The following is a 16852-nucleotide window of genomic DNA, read 5'->3' as shown; positions in this document are numbered from 1 at the left end:
GTTTTTTCGGTCAATTTTTTTTGGCATATTGTCCTCATGAGTGAATGTTTCTAATGAATTTGAATTTGTTATTATTGACTGATTTTATTACATTTTATTTTTCTGTATCAAATGGTCAAAAATGTACGTTGAGTGTATTTTTACATTTTGGATGTGACTTTTTTTGAAATTCAGGCAAATTGATGCGCGTCAAGTCTTCTCTGTTACAAACAAAACAATGTTAATAAAGTTATACTTTATTATAAGTTGATCTATGTTACTTTTTGTCTTTATTAGAAAAAAAGGACACAATGTTAGGCAGATGCGTATTTATAATAGTAATTTTATAGACAAATGATACTATTTACAGTGGCGGCAGAGAGTTTGGGGGGGCGCGAAACATTTACGTCTTCCTTGGGGGGGGCGTAACAGAAAATAATTGAGAAGCACTGTCTTAACCCAATGTCCCCTTATGACTAACGTGTGTAGTCGTTGTCGCAAATGCCACGTACATGTTCTCTGACACTCCCGATTGATCCACCTTCCTACCAGCGATGCTACAAAACGACACGGTCCTGTCATTTTTTGTCACGTTTTGCACTTGCTGCAATCAGTGGGAATGAGCCGTCCTCCCTTCAGACTGTAATGTCGACATCTCCGATTACAGTGATTCCTCGTTAATTGGGACCAGAACCCGCTGCGCTAAGTGAAAAGCTGCGAAGTAGCCCCCCCCCCCCCCCCCCAAAAAAAATGTCTTCAATGTATTTATTCAAGTTTAGCATTGGAAAGTGATACATATAAGACATGTTTTTTCACTTGTTTCCCCCAATGTATAATAAAAAAAACCAACTTATGTCTATGTGCATTTTAAATAATGGTTTTTAAGCACTTCAAATGTAAAAACTACAAGTTTTACATATGTTACTGTCCCACCAAATTATTTTTAAACAAGAATAAAGTATAAAAATGCTTGTCTTTATTAACCCTTGAACACCTGCAACATGACGCAATTATCAGAGAATCCCAAAATTTGAAAAATAAAGTCCTAATGAAAACTCAAAATAAATATGTGTAATAGGCGCTCTAATATCTATATAACCCTTGTTATCTTGTTAATCTGTATAACCCTTGCTAAATCCATGATGATGGGCGTTACTGCTCAACCTGTACATGGAAATGGCGGAAAACACAGACAAGACAGAAAAAGCAGTTTCTGCTCTTGCGCCCCTCTTTGAAATAAACTGCTGTATTTTAAGCCTAAACAACTGTTGTGTTTGATAGAACAATAGGTCTATATACTGCAATAGCACATTCATGGCGCATGAACTCTTTTGAATTTAATTTTAAACACAAATGCAGTTCAAAGTATCAGGACGCCATGGGAAATGCAGTTTTCCTTAAGGCAAAACACTAATTTCTGCACGCTGATACCGATGACGTCATTTTTGTGCCGTATCGGTACAGATTCTTTGATATCGGTTGAAAATATAGCGAGAACATAGACCAGTTCCATTTTGCCTCATCTTTTTCAAACCAATCTTGTCATCCATTGATTTGTGGGTAGCAAATTAGTGTGAGGGAAAAAAAAAATCACTTCAAGATGTGAATTAAAATCAATATACCGTTTTAAAAAATATTCAAATGAAAGGAAGCTATTAAACCAAATGCATTACACCATTATCTATTACAATGGAAATGGGCCCAGAGGCCCTTCTAAACAGCCAAAGCACAGAAGTCTTATTAGCTTATCCCAATGAGCGGCTCTGTAATTATATCTCCTTTATTTCTTCAAGCTGAAGTAGAAATGTTTCTTGATTGCACACTTTTATTTGCTAATGTATCACTTGTACAATATTTGTGTTTGCTCTACCATCTCTTGACTTTTCTTCCGACCTAAAAGCAAAGTAGTGTTTTGAAAAATGCCATGAACAAAGAATTTCCCAGTCAAAACATTTTGTGCTTTGATGTATTTTTTTGACAACTTCCCCCTTAAAATGGATTGGACATCCAGGGCTGTCAATGGCAGACACTGAGTTAAGCAGTGTCTGACCAAGCCACGATAGAATGACTTTACATTCAAGTAAATATGCAGGCATTTAGCCCCCCCCCACCCCCCCCCCAAAAAAATGTGGTATGGGTACAGTATTATGGAGGTAGATTTGTGTCTTTATTATTCAACCCCCCCCCCCCCCCCCCAAAAAAAATATGTGTGTGTATATATGTATATACAGTGGGGAGAACAAGTATTTGATACACTGCCAATGGGAATATTAGGGCTGTCAAAATTATCGCGTTAACGGGCGGTAATTAATTTAAAATATATATATATATATTTGACGCAATGAACGCACATGCCCCGCTCAAACAGACTAAAATGGCAGTACATTGTAATGTTCGCCTGTTACTTGTTTTTTGGTGTTTGGCGCCCTCTGCTGGCGTTTGGGTCCAACTGATTTTATGGGTCAGTACCATGAGTGAGCATGGTGTAATTATTGACATCAACAATGGCGATCTACTAGTTTATTTTTTTGATTGAAAATTTTACAAATGTTAATAAAACGAAAACATTAAGAGGGGTTTTGATATAAAATTTCTATAACTTGTACTAACATTTATCTTTTAAGAACTGCAAGTCTTTCTATCCATGGATCGCTTTAAGAGAATGTTAATAATGTTAATGCCATCTTGTTGATTTATTGTTATAATAAACAAATACAGTACTTATGTACCGTATGTTGAATGTATATATCCATCTTGTGTCTTATCTTTGCATTCCAACAATAATTTACAGAAAAATATGGCATATTTTATAGATGGTTTGAATTGCGATTAATTACGATTAATTAATTTTTAAACTGTAATTAACTCGATTAAAAATTTTAATCGTTTGACAGCCCTAATATATATATATATATATATATATATATATATATATATATATATATATATATATATATATATATATATATATATATATATATATGGCGGTTCTGCTCTGAGACCCCCAGGCCAAATTTCAAAATTGTCCTATATGCATGTGTGATACATGTTTGGAAAGCTTACAATCTCATTTTTCTGGGGGACGAAACATTTTGAACAGGAGGGCATTTCTAAAAAAAAAAGGTTTTTTTTTTAAACGGCAAAACCCTATCTGGAGGTGAGAGCACACGAGAGCAGAATTAAAGATGCCACGACTTTAACGAGATATTATCGCGTACTTACCTTGTTTTGATCCAAAAACTCCATGTAGCATGTATCACTGAGTGTGACGACACAGCTGTAAATGACCACAGCTGGATTTTTTGGGGATTTTATGGGTGAAACACGGTAATAAAACAAGGGTCGCGATGCAGAAATCGTAGACATCAAGGAGTGGTCGAGATGCTTTTTTTCATATATTTACCCTTTTAAATGTTGTTTTTCAAATTTTCTTTGGATCGATTCTTCTTCTTCTATTTTATTATTATTATTATTATTATATTTTTATTATTATTTAGATTTAGATTATTTCTCTTCATCGTCTGAAAATTGGCTAGCAGCAGCTAGCGTTAGCAACGTAACTCGGTTACATAAGTCGAAACCACGTCAAAAAGCTGCTCTAACAGGAGTGTAACAGCACAATTTAGTTCTTAAAAAGCACATGTTACGATGTATATACTTGTAGTCTTCTCCATCTTCTCTCTTTACTTTTGTGGCGTTCACCGAAATAAGCTGCCCATCAGAATTGTGCTACCTTTTCGCGTGCACTAAACCGTTGCTGTCGGAGCGCGCAGCGGGGGCGGGGCGGGGCCGGCGGACTACTGTGAAGGTGAGGGAGCAGCGGTTTGCCTGGCTGTGCATTTGGGATGAAATCCACAGCTGATGCTGCAACAATCTAACGATATACTGGCAAGCGGGGTGGCCAACCAAATTATGGGGGGGCCGTGGCCACCCCCTGGTGGCGCCACTGATACTACTTATTGTGAACTAATTCTCATTATTGCAAGGACCTGAAAGACCTGTTAATGAGAAGACAAGAATGTTACAGAAACTGAATGTAAATCTGTAACACAGTAGTCAAAATCATAAATGTCATTTGGCGTGTTTCACAAACTGTATAAGTGGATTTGCCATTCCACCTCATTTTAATAAGCCTGCACCGAGGTCTGCGGCATTATTTCATGCTAGGCTTTATTAAATAGTCATGATTTAATTACATAACCGTCTATTCTGGTGGCCCAAAACACAGGTCAGGAGTTGGATTTAATAAGCGCTGTCAAAAATATTTCACATTCAGAAATACGTATTTTCATAACGAGACACTCAAGTAAATATGATGCATTTTCTAACAATGTCAGCCAGGCTCCAAGTCAGTAGACCGGAGGCTGAATTTCAAGTAGGTTCATTTGCCCACTTCAAAACTATATTGATCTTGACTTTTTGAAAAATAAAATCCAGATAAACTGGCGCACAGAAACCAGAGCTAATAACTTCCTTCGTATAAAATTCGTTAGGGCTGCAGCTATCGATTATTTTAGTCGTCGATTAATCCATCAGTTAGTTAGTTCGAATGATTGAGTTATCTTATTAGGAAAATTAAATGCATTGCGGAATGAATTTTAGGAGATGTAAAACAAAGGCTTGCTAAGATTGCACTTTCAAAAGAGCATTAAATGTGAATTCCCGAGTGTTTCTTCAAACTATGCAGAATTGTACTTTCTTTGAAGAATAAATTAAAATATCTGAGCTTAGCCTCAAACAGTATTAATAAAAAGATAAATAAATGAGGATCTCAGTACAAGAAAACAAATGGCTAATTTACACAGCAAAACTTACAGCAAAAGTCCAAACCCTAACCCTTAAACGCTATTATTAAATGCTAACTTAAAAAAATTTTTTTTAACAATGCTCTTAACAAATCGTTCAAACGCATATTTCCACAAATGGCTAAATATACCTATAAACTAAATTATAATTGCATTAAAAAGCATATTATATATATCTCAAACAAAAACTTACTGTCAGGGAGTGGGAAGGCGGGAAAGGAGACGAGGCAGATTGACGGTGCAAAATGATTTAATTATGGCAAGCAAAAAACAAAGTACCAACAAATAATGACGAGATTCCAAAAATCGCAGCGGCAAACAAAACTCAGGTTACTAACAAAAGGCAAGGTATCAAAACTTACTGAGGGGAACACGAGGGCTTGGAGAGATGCGAGAATGCTGACCAGAACTTGGACATGGACGTCGACAGACTTTGACACAGACATAGACAATGACGCAACAAGGAGTGAACAGAAACTGGGAGCTTATATACACACAGAGACGAGGGGTAACGACATAACGAGGAACAGGTGAGCACAGGAGGATGCAGGTTCAGAGATAAACTAGGAGAAGGCACAACAGGTGAAATGAATAGGCAATCACGGGGACACACTAGGAGGAAACCAACACAAAACCTAACACATACCTTATATTGGTCTTAACAGGGAGCAGCTGGATTCAGCCATGTGAAATGAGTTTTCATATTCACTGTTGCAACTAAAGGGCAGTGTATCCACCCAAATCACTAACAAACCATGACAACGCCACCCGAATTAAAACGAATACTCGAAGCAGCAAAATTTGATCCGAAGCTTTTTTTTCCTAATTGATTACTCGAGTTAATTGGTTAATCATCGCAGCACTAATATTCATATTCTTTTCCTGTCCGCTTTTTTGGCACAGCAAGCGGACTTTGACCGATTCTCCCCGTTCCAAGTTCGAAACATTCTATAAATTCACTTCCTTAGGAATGTTTAGGGTACTAAGATATCCCTTCCTGCACATTTTGGATAACTTCCTGTTGATTTTTCAGGCAATTTTTTGCATCGCATTCTTAGATTTTGAGCTTTATCAGGTTGTCAGGTCCTTTTTCTCCCGTTGGGGGGGCAAATAAAAATTCCTCTCTTGGGCTAGTGTTTGTATTTTTCTTATGCAAATGAGCACGTTCACACCAACCTGGTGTGAACCAGCTCCTGGGCCGAGCTGTAGGATTGCACACGTTGAAAAAGTACTCACCGACGGTAAAAAGTAAACAGTAAATGTCCTCATATTAAATGTTTGCTGGAGTGGGAGCCGCCACCTTCGTTCATAAGCTGGAGCATAGCATTGAACAAATCTGAATAATTATACATCATTATCAGAAAGCATACAGTATACCTTGAAGGGAATAGTACCGTTTCTCGTAGGCACCGTCTGTTTGTATTTCTCCAACACTCTTAATATAATCAATCAGGGAATAGTATCTCTTCTCGTATTTACTGTTTGTATTACTCGAACACACTCAATATGAAATAAATAGCTCTTATACCGTAGTTTAAAGAAAACAAGCAGAATATAGGGCATAAGAGATACATGACGCCTTCTTATCACGGAAGCCCAACATTTGCGTCATGCAAATGACTCGGCAAGATTGATGCTGATGAGGCAAGACATTTACAAGCCCACGTCTGCACCACCAACTCTCGCAATCAGTTCTCCAGAACAAATGGCGGGACGTCCTGTCCCAACATAAGGAACATCGGAGAAGGCCCGATATCCAACTGATAACACAACTGTTAAGACTCCAAAAGCCCCTTTGACGCCAAATTGGCAAAATCAACAACCCTCATTGCTCTGACAACAGTAATCCTTAATCCTGTCCAATCCACAAACAGACAATAATCCTAAACAATGCCCAAGCACACCCTTCTTCTGCCCACAGCCCGCCCCGCAAGAGCCTTCAAAAAGACCTTTTGTTGACTTGTGTTATGGTGACCCTGAATCCTAGCCTGGGTCTGTCGCTATTTTGCCTTGCCATTTGATCGCTGTCGACCTGAATAAACTTGTGTTTCGAAGACTTCTTCCAGCTTTCAAAATGGAGTCAGCATACCTGTTAAGTTGTAGAAATTGCAAATAGGGAGATTTCTGTTTGCCAACCCTGATGACGCGCGCGCGCGACAATCGCTAAGACAAAATGCAACCATTTTTTTTCAAGTTCATTTTGGTCACAACACTTGTGTAAAAATTAACTACACTGTCAAAGAACCTCTTTTTGGTGGCATCAACTTGCTCCATGTATTATCTGGCATCATGTGATACTGCTATGTTGCCTGTGTCATACCAGTTCTCCTTGTTCCTGTAATCAACATCTAGGATATCCTCAGCTTTCCTGATCACATCCATTTGCACAAATTTGGACATCAGCTTCCTCAGCAGCCTCTTCATCTCATCAACCATCACTCCAATTAGGGTTTCGTCAGACTAAATCGGCAAGATTAAAAACATTAATTACATAATTTAGAAAATTAATCATATTTGTTTTTAAAAGTATCTTTGTCATGGCAGTTTTTTAATTGAATTGTAACCTAGAATTGAAACTTTATATTTTTTGTTTCAGCACAGTAATAATGATATAATGTAATAAAGTGTATAGTATACACTTTAGCTTTAGCATAATAGCGAATCTAAATGATTAAACTTCAAGTAAGTAACGATACGCTTTCTCACTTAAATTCATATATTGTGGGGGTAGGACCGCAGTGGTTTAATATTCCATGATGTTTGATCCACGAAAACACAGAGTAAAGCAGCGACTTCTTCCACGTCATCGTTCTCCCATCATTAGCTCTAATGCTATTAGCATTAGGCTAGTTAGCTATCGCTGGCAGGTAAGACTTACGGCAATTACGTTGACGAACGTCGTTTTTCCCGAATACTGGAGGCCGACCAGGGTCAGCTCCATCTCTTCCTTCCAAAATAAAGACCTGAACCAGTCTAAAAGCCGGTTTATTAGTGCCAGCATCTTGGGAAGTCGGTGGTGCTTCGCCTCTTCCCTCCCTGTCAGATGTTTGGTTGGGTTTTTCCAGCTCTGAAGGGGAGGGAGGGCAGGGAAGTCGGAGACGGCCAGGCTATTCGTTGTTGGTCACTTTCCGAATCGGGCCGAATGGTATCGTTACAAAACGGTGACAAACAAAAACGTAAAAAAAAAAAAAAAAAAAAAAATTGACATTTTTGGAAAATCGGGAGATTTGGCTTTCTAATCGTGAGGCGTGAGCATTGGGGTCAAAATCGGGAGTCTCCCGACCAAATCGTGAAACTTAACAGTTCTGAGTCAGTACAAGGTGTGTGCGCGGAGTTCGGCCTTTTGGCCGGGTTGTTGGAGCTGTGCCAGCGCGGGTCCGGCAGCTCAGCTGGCATGATTCTGGCAATCTGGCTCAAAGGTCAGATTCCTTCAATAGATTAAAAACATTAGGGCTCGATACATTTTAAAATACAAATATTTAAATGCATTTTGCTTTGGAAAAGAATGGCGCTTTTATGTTACTTGCCTGGGCAACTGGCAACACCTCCTTGAATTTACCAGTACTTAGTATGCAGCTCAACCGTGGCTTGTTTGTGTTCAATTCAGAGTACAAAATACACACACTCTCTCGTTTCCTGCCTTATTGACCCGCTGCCCAAAGGAAAACAAGTGTTGAGGACCCCCCACTCCTTGTCAGGAGCAGTCTGGGGCACTTAACTCAAGATTAAGGACGTAACCTTTTGTTGTGGCAGATTAGGCAAGTGTGTGTATGTATTTAAACGTGCAACAAAGAGATAAAAGTTTGTCCGAAATGTGCCGCTTGCTATTTCCCACCTCCTCCTGTCAAGACAATCAATTAAATAGCGGCTCGTGTGTGCGTGGACCTGTTTGCTCTAATTAGGTTTCCCTGCAGTCAAATGAATAACATTTCAGGGACGCTGAAAAGGTGGTAATCCCGCTCAATATTCAAATCGGTTTGGTGTCAAAATGCAACACAAGCGTCCAGTCATACTTCTGCTGTGAATTTAAATGGCGTTATCACTAGTAGACTGAAGGGAATAGTATATTTTCTCAGATTTAACGTTCAAATGTTTGTATTACTCTAATACACTTCATATAATCAATCAGGGAATAGTATCTTCTCGTATTTACTGTTTGTATTACTCTAATGTACCAATATCAAATAGATAGCACTGGTATCATAGTTCAAGGAAAACAAGCAGAATATATTTGACATAGGGCATAAGAGATACATGACACCTTCTTATCACGGAAGCCCAACAGGTGCGTCATGCAACTGACTGAGCAAGTTTGACGCTGATGAGGCAAGACATCTACAAGCCCGAGTCTGCACCACCAATTCTCACAATCAGTTCTCCCGGACAGTCCAGAACAAATGGCGGGATGTCCTGTCCTAACACAAGGAACACCGGAGAATGCCCCATATCCAACTAATAACCCGACTACAGCAAAATGTAGTTTTATTATGTAACGTAACTCATTTTTTTGATGTCCTGTATTTGTTAAATCTGACCATGAGTGGGAGAGCAGCTGGTTATTTTGACTACATTTGAAAAAGTCTCTGAAAACAATGATTCTGACCATCTGATTTCATTGTTTGTCTAATAAGCCTCAGCAAATGTTCATTTCAAATCTGTTTTCTTGTGCCGTTTTAGGGACGCTCCCCAGACCAACGACGGCGCCCCCAAGACACCTCGCTCCAAAATGGCGTCACGTTTTCCGAGACTGGGGCGTGGCCACCACCAGGACGCCAGACCCGAACCCCAGAGTGGCGACCTCTAACCACTCAAGACTTTATATTTTTTGATGCAAAGGATGGGAGTGCACCTGTTGCCATAAAGACTTTTAGGGCATCTGACAGAACTGTACGGCCAGTGTCAAAAAAGAAGATTAAAGAGTATTTCTAGATATGGGATATCCAACTGAAGGAGAGATAACATCCAAGAGGCCGGACCGAATCATGTAGTGCCTCTCACCTCACTAACTGAGCTGCCACTCCACTATGAGATGCTGGCTGGCTTTTATTTCTTACCCAGCTCATTTTTCTAGTGTACGTGTGTGTAGTCACAGTGCCTATCATGTATATTACCGCTGTGTTGATGGCTGTTATTGAGCAAGCGATTCTTTGTAGTGACTCTTAGTGTTGCACCGATACTAGTATCGGTGCTGATGTGGCACTAAAATGACGTCATCGGTATTGAGGTGTGTACTTTGAAATAACGTACCGATACTTCACAATACGTACTCTTGAAGATTTAGTTTCCAGCAGCGGTCGCCCTACCCAAGATGGCCACCGGCTATGCACACCACCGTTAAAAAATGAGTGCTAGTCGCCCTTCTTAAATGTCCAATCCTGTGGCATCCAATCATTCTTCTGCTGTGAATTTAACTGAGTTTACCACTAGTAGACGTCCAATCCATTTGAAGAGGGAGGGATGGCAGCGAAGGAACGAATGTCAACGACACACAACAAGTTGAGCAGGGTCTGCATTTAAGCTACGTTCAAGTGAGAATGCTGACATTTAGTATTCTAAGAAAAAAAAATAGTTTGTATATGTTTTCTTTTCAAAAACGTATCGGTACAATTTCGGTCGATACCGTGCAAAATCAGAATTGAAAGCCAAAAAATTTGTATCGGTGCAACATTTGTCACTGTGTTTGCTTTATATTGCCATTACATTTCAGCTAATGATGATTTACAATCAGGCAGAATGTTGTAGGTTGTAAGGTTTGTTGTCGAATCCTCCGCTTACTTGGCTTTTTTTTGGTTACTGTAAATGAACGCTTGTCTGAACGCGTGCCCTGTGATTGGCTGGCGACCGGTCTGGGGAGCACGCCGCCTCGAAACTCAGCTCACCTGTGGTGCAAATTACGACAAGCGATGATTCACAAGTACTCGCCAGGTAAAGTATTTATGATGGGCCCTCATACAATGGGGCAAATAAGTAATTAGTCAACCACCAATTGTGAACAAAAGTTCTCCTACTTGAAAAGATTAGAGAGGCCTGTAATTGTCAACATGGGTAAACCTGACAGAAAGTGGACAGAATGTGGAAAAATAAAACAGAAAATCACAGTTTGATTTTTAAAGATTTTTTTTTCAAATTAGAGTGGAAAATAAGTATTTGATCACCTACAAACAAGCAAGATTTCTGGCTGTCAAAGAGGTCTACTTCTTCTAACGAGGCTCCACTCGTTACCTGTATTAATGGCACCTGTTTTAACTCATCGGTATAAAAGACACCTGTCCACGACTTCAGTCAGTCACACTCCAAACTCCACTCTGGCCAAGACCAGAGAGCTGTCGAAGGACACCAGAGACAAAATTGTAGACCTGCACCAGGCTGGGAAGACTGAGTCTGCAATAGGTAAAACGCTTGGTGTAAAGAAATCAACTGTGGGAGCAATTATTAGAAAATGGAAGACATACAAGACCACTGATAATTTCCTTCGATCTGGGGCTTCATGCAAGATCTCACCCCATGCCATTAAAATGATAACAACAACGGTGAGCAAAAATCCCAGAACCACACGGGGGGACCTAGTGAACAAAGGCTACTATCAGTAACACAATGCACCGCCAGGGACTTGAAATCCTGCACTGCCAGATGTGTCCCCCTGCTGAAGCCAGTACACGTCCAGGCCCGTCTGCAGTTCGCTAGAGAGCATTTGGATGATCCAGAAGAGGACTGGGAGCATGTCTCATGGTCAGATGAAACCAAAATAGAACTTTTTGGTAGAAACACAGGTTCTCGTGTTTGGAGGAGAAAGAATACTGAATTGCATCCGAAGAACACCATACCCACTGTGAAGTACGAGGGTGGAAACATCATGCTTTTTCTGCAAAGAGACCAGGACGACTGATCTGTGCAAAGGAAAGAATGAATGGGGCCATGTATCGAGAGATTTTGAGTGAAAATCTCCTTCCATCAGCAAGGGCATTGAAGATGAGACGTGGCTAGGTCTTTTAGCATGACAATGATTCCAAACACACAGCCAGGGCAACAAAGGAGTGGCTTCGTAAGAAGCATTTCAAGGTCCTGGAGTGGCCTAGCCAGTCTCCAGATCTCAACCCCATAGAAAATCTGTGGAGGGAGTTGAAAGTCCGTGTTGCCCAACGACAGCTCCAAAACATCACTGCTCTAGAGGAGATCTGCATGGAGGAATGGGCAAAAATACCAGCAACACTGTGTGAAAAGCTTGTGAAGAGTTACAGAAAATGTTTGGTCTCCGCTATTGCCAACAAAGGGTACATAACGAGGTACTGAGATGAACTTTTGGTATTGACCAAATACTTATTTTCCTCCGTGAGTTGCAAATATTTTTTTTTAAAAAATCAAACAATGTGATTTTCTGTTTCCCCCCCCCCCCCACATTCTGTCTCTCATGGTTGAGGTTTTACTCATGTTGACAATTCCAGGCCTCTCTAATATTTTCAAGTGGGAGAACTTGCACAATTAGTGGTTGACTAAATACTTATTTGCCCCATTGTACTTCATAATGTCCAAGTGTAAATCATTTCAGATCCAAAATGTCTTCATTTCCATGGATTAGGGTTCTACACCAGGGGTCCCCATCCGCCGGGCCGCGGACCGGTATCGGTCCATAGCGCATCTGCTACTGGGCCGCACAGAAATATTAATTTATTAACGACCGCATTCTGGCCAAATTAACTTTGGCCTTTGCCCCTGCTTGGCACACCAATATTCCTGTTTACTTTTGATGTAATACTACAGGATAGATTAGAATGTTGTCGTAGAAATCCATTAAATGGGTTGCTAGCAGTACATCTTATTTTGTGTATATAATATATCTATGTGCGCTTGTCCTCGATACTAGCATATGGCTAGGCCTAGGGCGCAGCACATTTGTTCCCGGAAATAATAAGCCCCCACCCAAGCGAAGATGAGTGGAAAACTGATGTCTTTCAAGAGATTTTTTACGGCGAAAAGGGCACCTGACGAGCCAGAAGATGAGCCTACAACCTCAAAGACCCACGAACTACAAAGGAGTGGATTCGTGACGCATTTGTGAATAAACCGAGTGATTCGAGTATGTCTGTGTAACAGGAGAGTCCGCTTGTAGAGATCACAATTGACGGTGACCTTAAACAAGCATTTGAAACAACTCTACCGAGGTTCTAGATTAAAGTCATTACGGAATATCCTGACATCGCTACGAGAGCACTGAAAACCTTGCTACAATTTCCAACATCGTATCTTTGTGAAGTGGGCTTCTTAATTAATGCTTAACGACATGGTGAATTCGTTAACGGTGAGAGTGCGGTGTGCAGTTGTTGTGTGTAGCTAACATGGCAGGATGTGTCTGAGGAGAGCTTTTCCACATGTCCGTCCATGATCAAACGTAAGTTAATATTCCTTTCTTTAAAGAACGTTTGTAGTGTTTACTTTTGAATCGCTGCATTCGCGGCTATTTTTAACGTTACACGCATGCGCAGAACCGCATAGTTGCAATTTTTGATGGGTTGCAAAATTTGTCAGACGCCGGTCCGTGAAAAAAAGACCCAAATCACAGCGGTCCGTGGTGCAAAAAAGGTTGGGGACCCCTGTTCTACACCAATGATTTAACAATCAATGATTTTATACATGCCGTCAGACCCAAGAATAGTTGCGAGTTTTCACCAATACTTCCTTGTTTTAAGATTTCGACTGTTTTTTCTTGGCAGGATTGAGCAAAGTGGTGCATTGCAAATGAATGTCATAACGAAGACTAAACACTTGAAGTGAAGCAGAGCTGCTCGTTAGTAGGAGAGGAGAGGAGAGCGACCCAACCAGTGTGTATAATAGGAACTCATACATATGTAGAGCTCTCCCAAAACAAGTACCAGACTATGAATTCCTGTGGACGGATTGTGTTCTGGAAATCCATCTCAGAAAACTTGTACTGTATTTACAGTCTGAGTGGAGGTCAACCAACAATACTAGCTTTTTGAACGCAGTCTCACTTGTTGTTTTAGGGGGCATGCGTTCACCAAGCTGCTCAATAAAGACAAATCCTAATGGAATACAAACTGATTGCTTTTTGCAACTTGTTCATCTACTACACCGCCATAAAAAAAAAAATTTAAAAAAAAGCTCTTGTCGCCTTCGCTTGATGTGCAATCATACTTATGCTGCGAATTTAAATGGGTTTATAACTAGCAGATCAGGATTAGACGTCCAATCCATTTGAAGTGGGAGGGTGGGAGCGAATGAGTGCCGTTAAGCAGTCTGTATGACCAAGCCATTACAGAAAATTACTTTACATTCAAGTGAGTATGCAGAAATTTAGAAAATAAAAAATATAAGACGCACCTGACTGTAGGCCCCCACCCACCAAATTTGACACAATAACGGCATTTGTTCATAGATACGCTGCTGGCCAAAAGTATTGGCACCCCTGCAATTCTGTTCGATAATGCTCAATGTCTCCCAGAAAATAATTGCAATTGCAAATGCCATGTTAGAAATATCTTCATTTATTTTGCTTGCAATGAAAAAAACAAAAACAAAAGAGAATGGAAAAAAAGAATTAAATCATGATCATTATACCCAAAACACCAAAAATGGGCCGGACAAAAGTATTGGCACTCTTTGAAAAATCATGTGATGCTTCTCTAATTTGTGTCATTAACAGCACCGGTTACTTACCTGTGGCACACAACAGGTGGTGGCAATAACTAAATCCCACTTTCAGCCAGTTAAAATGGATTAAATTTGACTAAACCTCTCTCCTGTGTCCTTGTGTGTACCACATTGAGCATGGAGAAAAGAAAGAAGACCAAAGAACTGTCTGAGGACTCGAGAAGTCAAATTGTGAGGAGGCATAGGTAATCTCAAGGCTACGTGTCCATCTCCAAAGACCAGAATGTTCCTGTGTCTACCGTGCACAGTGTCGTGTAAACCCCACGGCACTGTGGCTAACCTCCCTAGATATGGACAGAAAAGAAGAGCGATTTCAACAAAAGATTGTGCGGATGGTAGATAAAGAACCTAGACTAACATCCAAAAAAGTTCAAGCTGTCCCGCACTCCGAGGGTACAACAGTTTCAACCTGTACTATCCGTCGGATTGCAGGGATGCCAATACTTTTGGCCAGCAATGTAGGGTCAAATGTCTTAAGTAGGGCTGTCAAATGACTAAAAATTTTAACCGAGTTAATCACAGCTTAAAAATGAATTAATTGTAACTAATCGCAATTTAAACCATCTATAAAATATGCCATATTTTTCTGTAAATTATTGTTGGAATGGAAAGATAAGGCACAAGACGGATATATACATTCAACATACTGTACATAAGTACTGTATTTGTTTATTATAACAATAAATCAACAAGATGGCATTAACATTATTAACATTCTGTTAAAGCGATCCATGGATCGAAAGACTTGTAGTTCTTAAAAGATAAATGTTAATACAAGTTATAGAAATTTTATATTCAAACCCCTCTTAATGTTTTCGTTTTAATAAAATTTGTAAAATTTTCAAACAAAAAAATAAACTAGTAGCTCCCCATTGTTGATGTCAATAATTACACAATGCTCATGAATGGTGCTTAACCCCATAAAATCAGTCGCACCCAAGCGCCAGCAGAGGGCGAAAAAACACCAAAAAACACAAGTAACAAATGGACATGACGCTGTCATTTTAATCTGTTTGAGCGGAGCATGTGCGTTAATTGCGTCAAATATTTTAACGTGATTAATTTTAAAAAATTAATTACCGCCCGTTAACACGATAATTTTGACAGCCCTAGGCTTAAGTGTCAACTTTTGAATAGTTGTCCACTGTACTGAACAAAGGGTTAAGGCAGACGTCAATGATCTCTTGTTTGTGAATCAGTCTTTTGCTTTTGGTGTGGCAGTGGCCATCCACATTCTTGAACAGGGATGTCCAATTTGATTTTTTTCAAGACATTTTTTTGCTGATAGCAGTCCGATACTTGTATTTTTAAACCAGTAAACTAATAAGGTAACCGGTAAATGACAAATCCTATTTTTTGAATGAAACAGAGCCCTGCTGGTACCTCCTCGAGAAATGCTCCGTTTACAAATATTACACTCTTACCATCGTGAGTTTCTAAAGAGCAGTCGTCACACTCGGCGGACATACTGCATTTGCCTTGAGGTTTGATTTACAGCAGCCAAAAAGCACCACGATACTGAAAACACACGACTACTGGAATCTGATCCGCTCCTTTGACCAAATTCAATAGTCCAAATATAGCCACATTGGGGGTCGATACCGATAATGATGATCATCACTATTTCTAAATCCGGTTTCTAACACAGTGGTCAGCAGCCACTGAGCATTTTGCCTTCACACTCCTTTGTCTGTGACTAGAACATTGCATAAACATAAAGCCGTGGTGGTTGCAAATTAAAGCCCTGAGACTGCTTTGTGAAGCAGCGAAGGATGAATAATGATTGAAGATGCAAGCAGATGCATACCGGGCCTCTGATGCAGTAGAGATGTCATTTATAGAATCCAAACATCCCATTTCTATAAATTTATGTATAGGGTTCAAATGCAAGCATTGACGCAAACAAGGCGAGGGCACGCTCTTGCTGTATGGATTTAATGTCCACACCTACTTTGGTGTACCTGCGCATGGCTGAATGCGCAAAGTGACATACATTCCAGAAAACACTTATTGCGGAATTGCCTTCATCCCGATAGAGGAGTACAGTAGGAACATGAATAGTAGCCATACTGTGCGTGTTGTACTTTACTTAGGCTGGACTGCTGACTTTGCTAAACGCCAACTCGATACTCAAATTGGTGCAGGGTTTCATGTTGACAACGCCATTTGATGCTGTCAATACAATCCCGGTGACTTTCGTAAGGAGTGAGTGAGTCGCTGCATTTACTGTATTGCAGCTAATGAAAGATTATTAGTGTTGCACAGATACAGATAGTTATTTTGGCGCTCGATAACAATTCCCTTACTATCCCTACTGTACTGATACTGTTTTTTTCAATACACAAAGTATGTACCGTAATTTTCGGACTACAAGCCACTACTTTTTTTCCCTCATTTTGAAT

General features: G+C 39.9%; 1 protein-coding gene across 3 annotated transcripts in view; it reads left to right on the top strand.

The window, feature by feature from the left end:
- The window catches only part of snx29 (sorting nexin 29), a 162824-nt gene extending 148925 nt beyond the window's left edge, over positions 1–13899 (top strand). Inside the window, exons 21-22 of one of the 3 annotated variants that reach the window (XR_009061722.1) lie at positions 9462–10709; positions 13493–13890. Coding sequence is in view for 2 of the 3 variants with exons in the window: in XM_057825552.1 (XP_057681535.1) it covers positions 9462–9588 (127 nt within the window). In the remaining variant the exon portion in view is untranslated. Of the gene's footprint in view, positions 1–9461 lie in introns of all 3 variants that reach the window. The other 2 variants (XM_057825552.1, XM_057825553.1) reach the window with 2 other exon arrangements.
- Positions 13900–16852: the final 2953 nt, after the last annotated feature.

This window comes from Corythoichthys intestinalis, chromosome 21 (assembly GCF_030265065.1).
Source record: "Corythoichthys intestinalis isolate RoL2023-P3 chromosome 21, ASM3026506v1, whole genome shotgun sequence".
NCBI lineage: Eukaryota > Metazoa > Chordata > Actinopteri > Syngnathiformes > Syngnathidae > Corythoichthys > Corythoichthys intestinalis.
The sequence above is the reverse complement of the archived record's forward strand: the minus strand, read 5'-3'. Positions and strand labels throughout refer to the sequence as shown.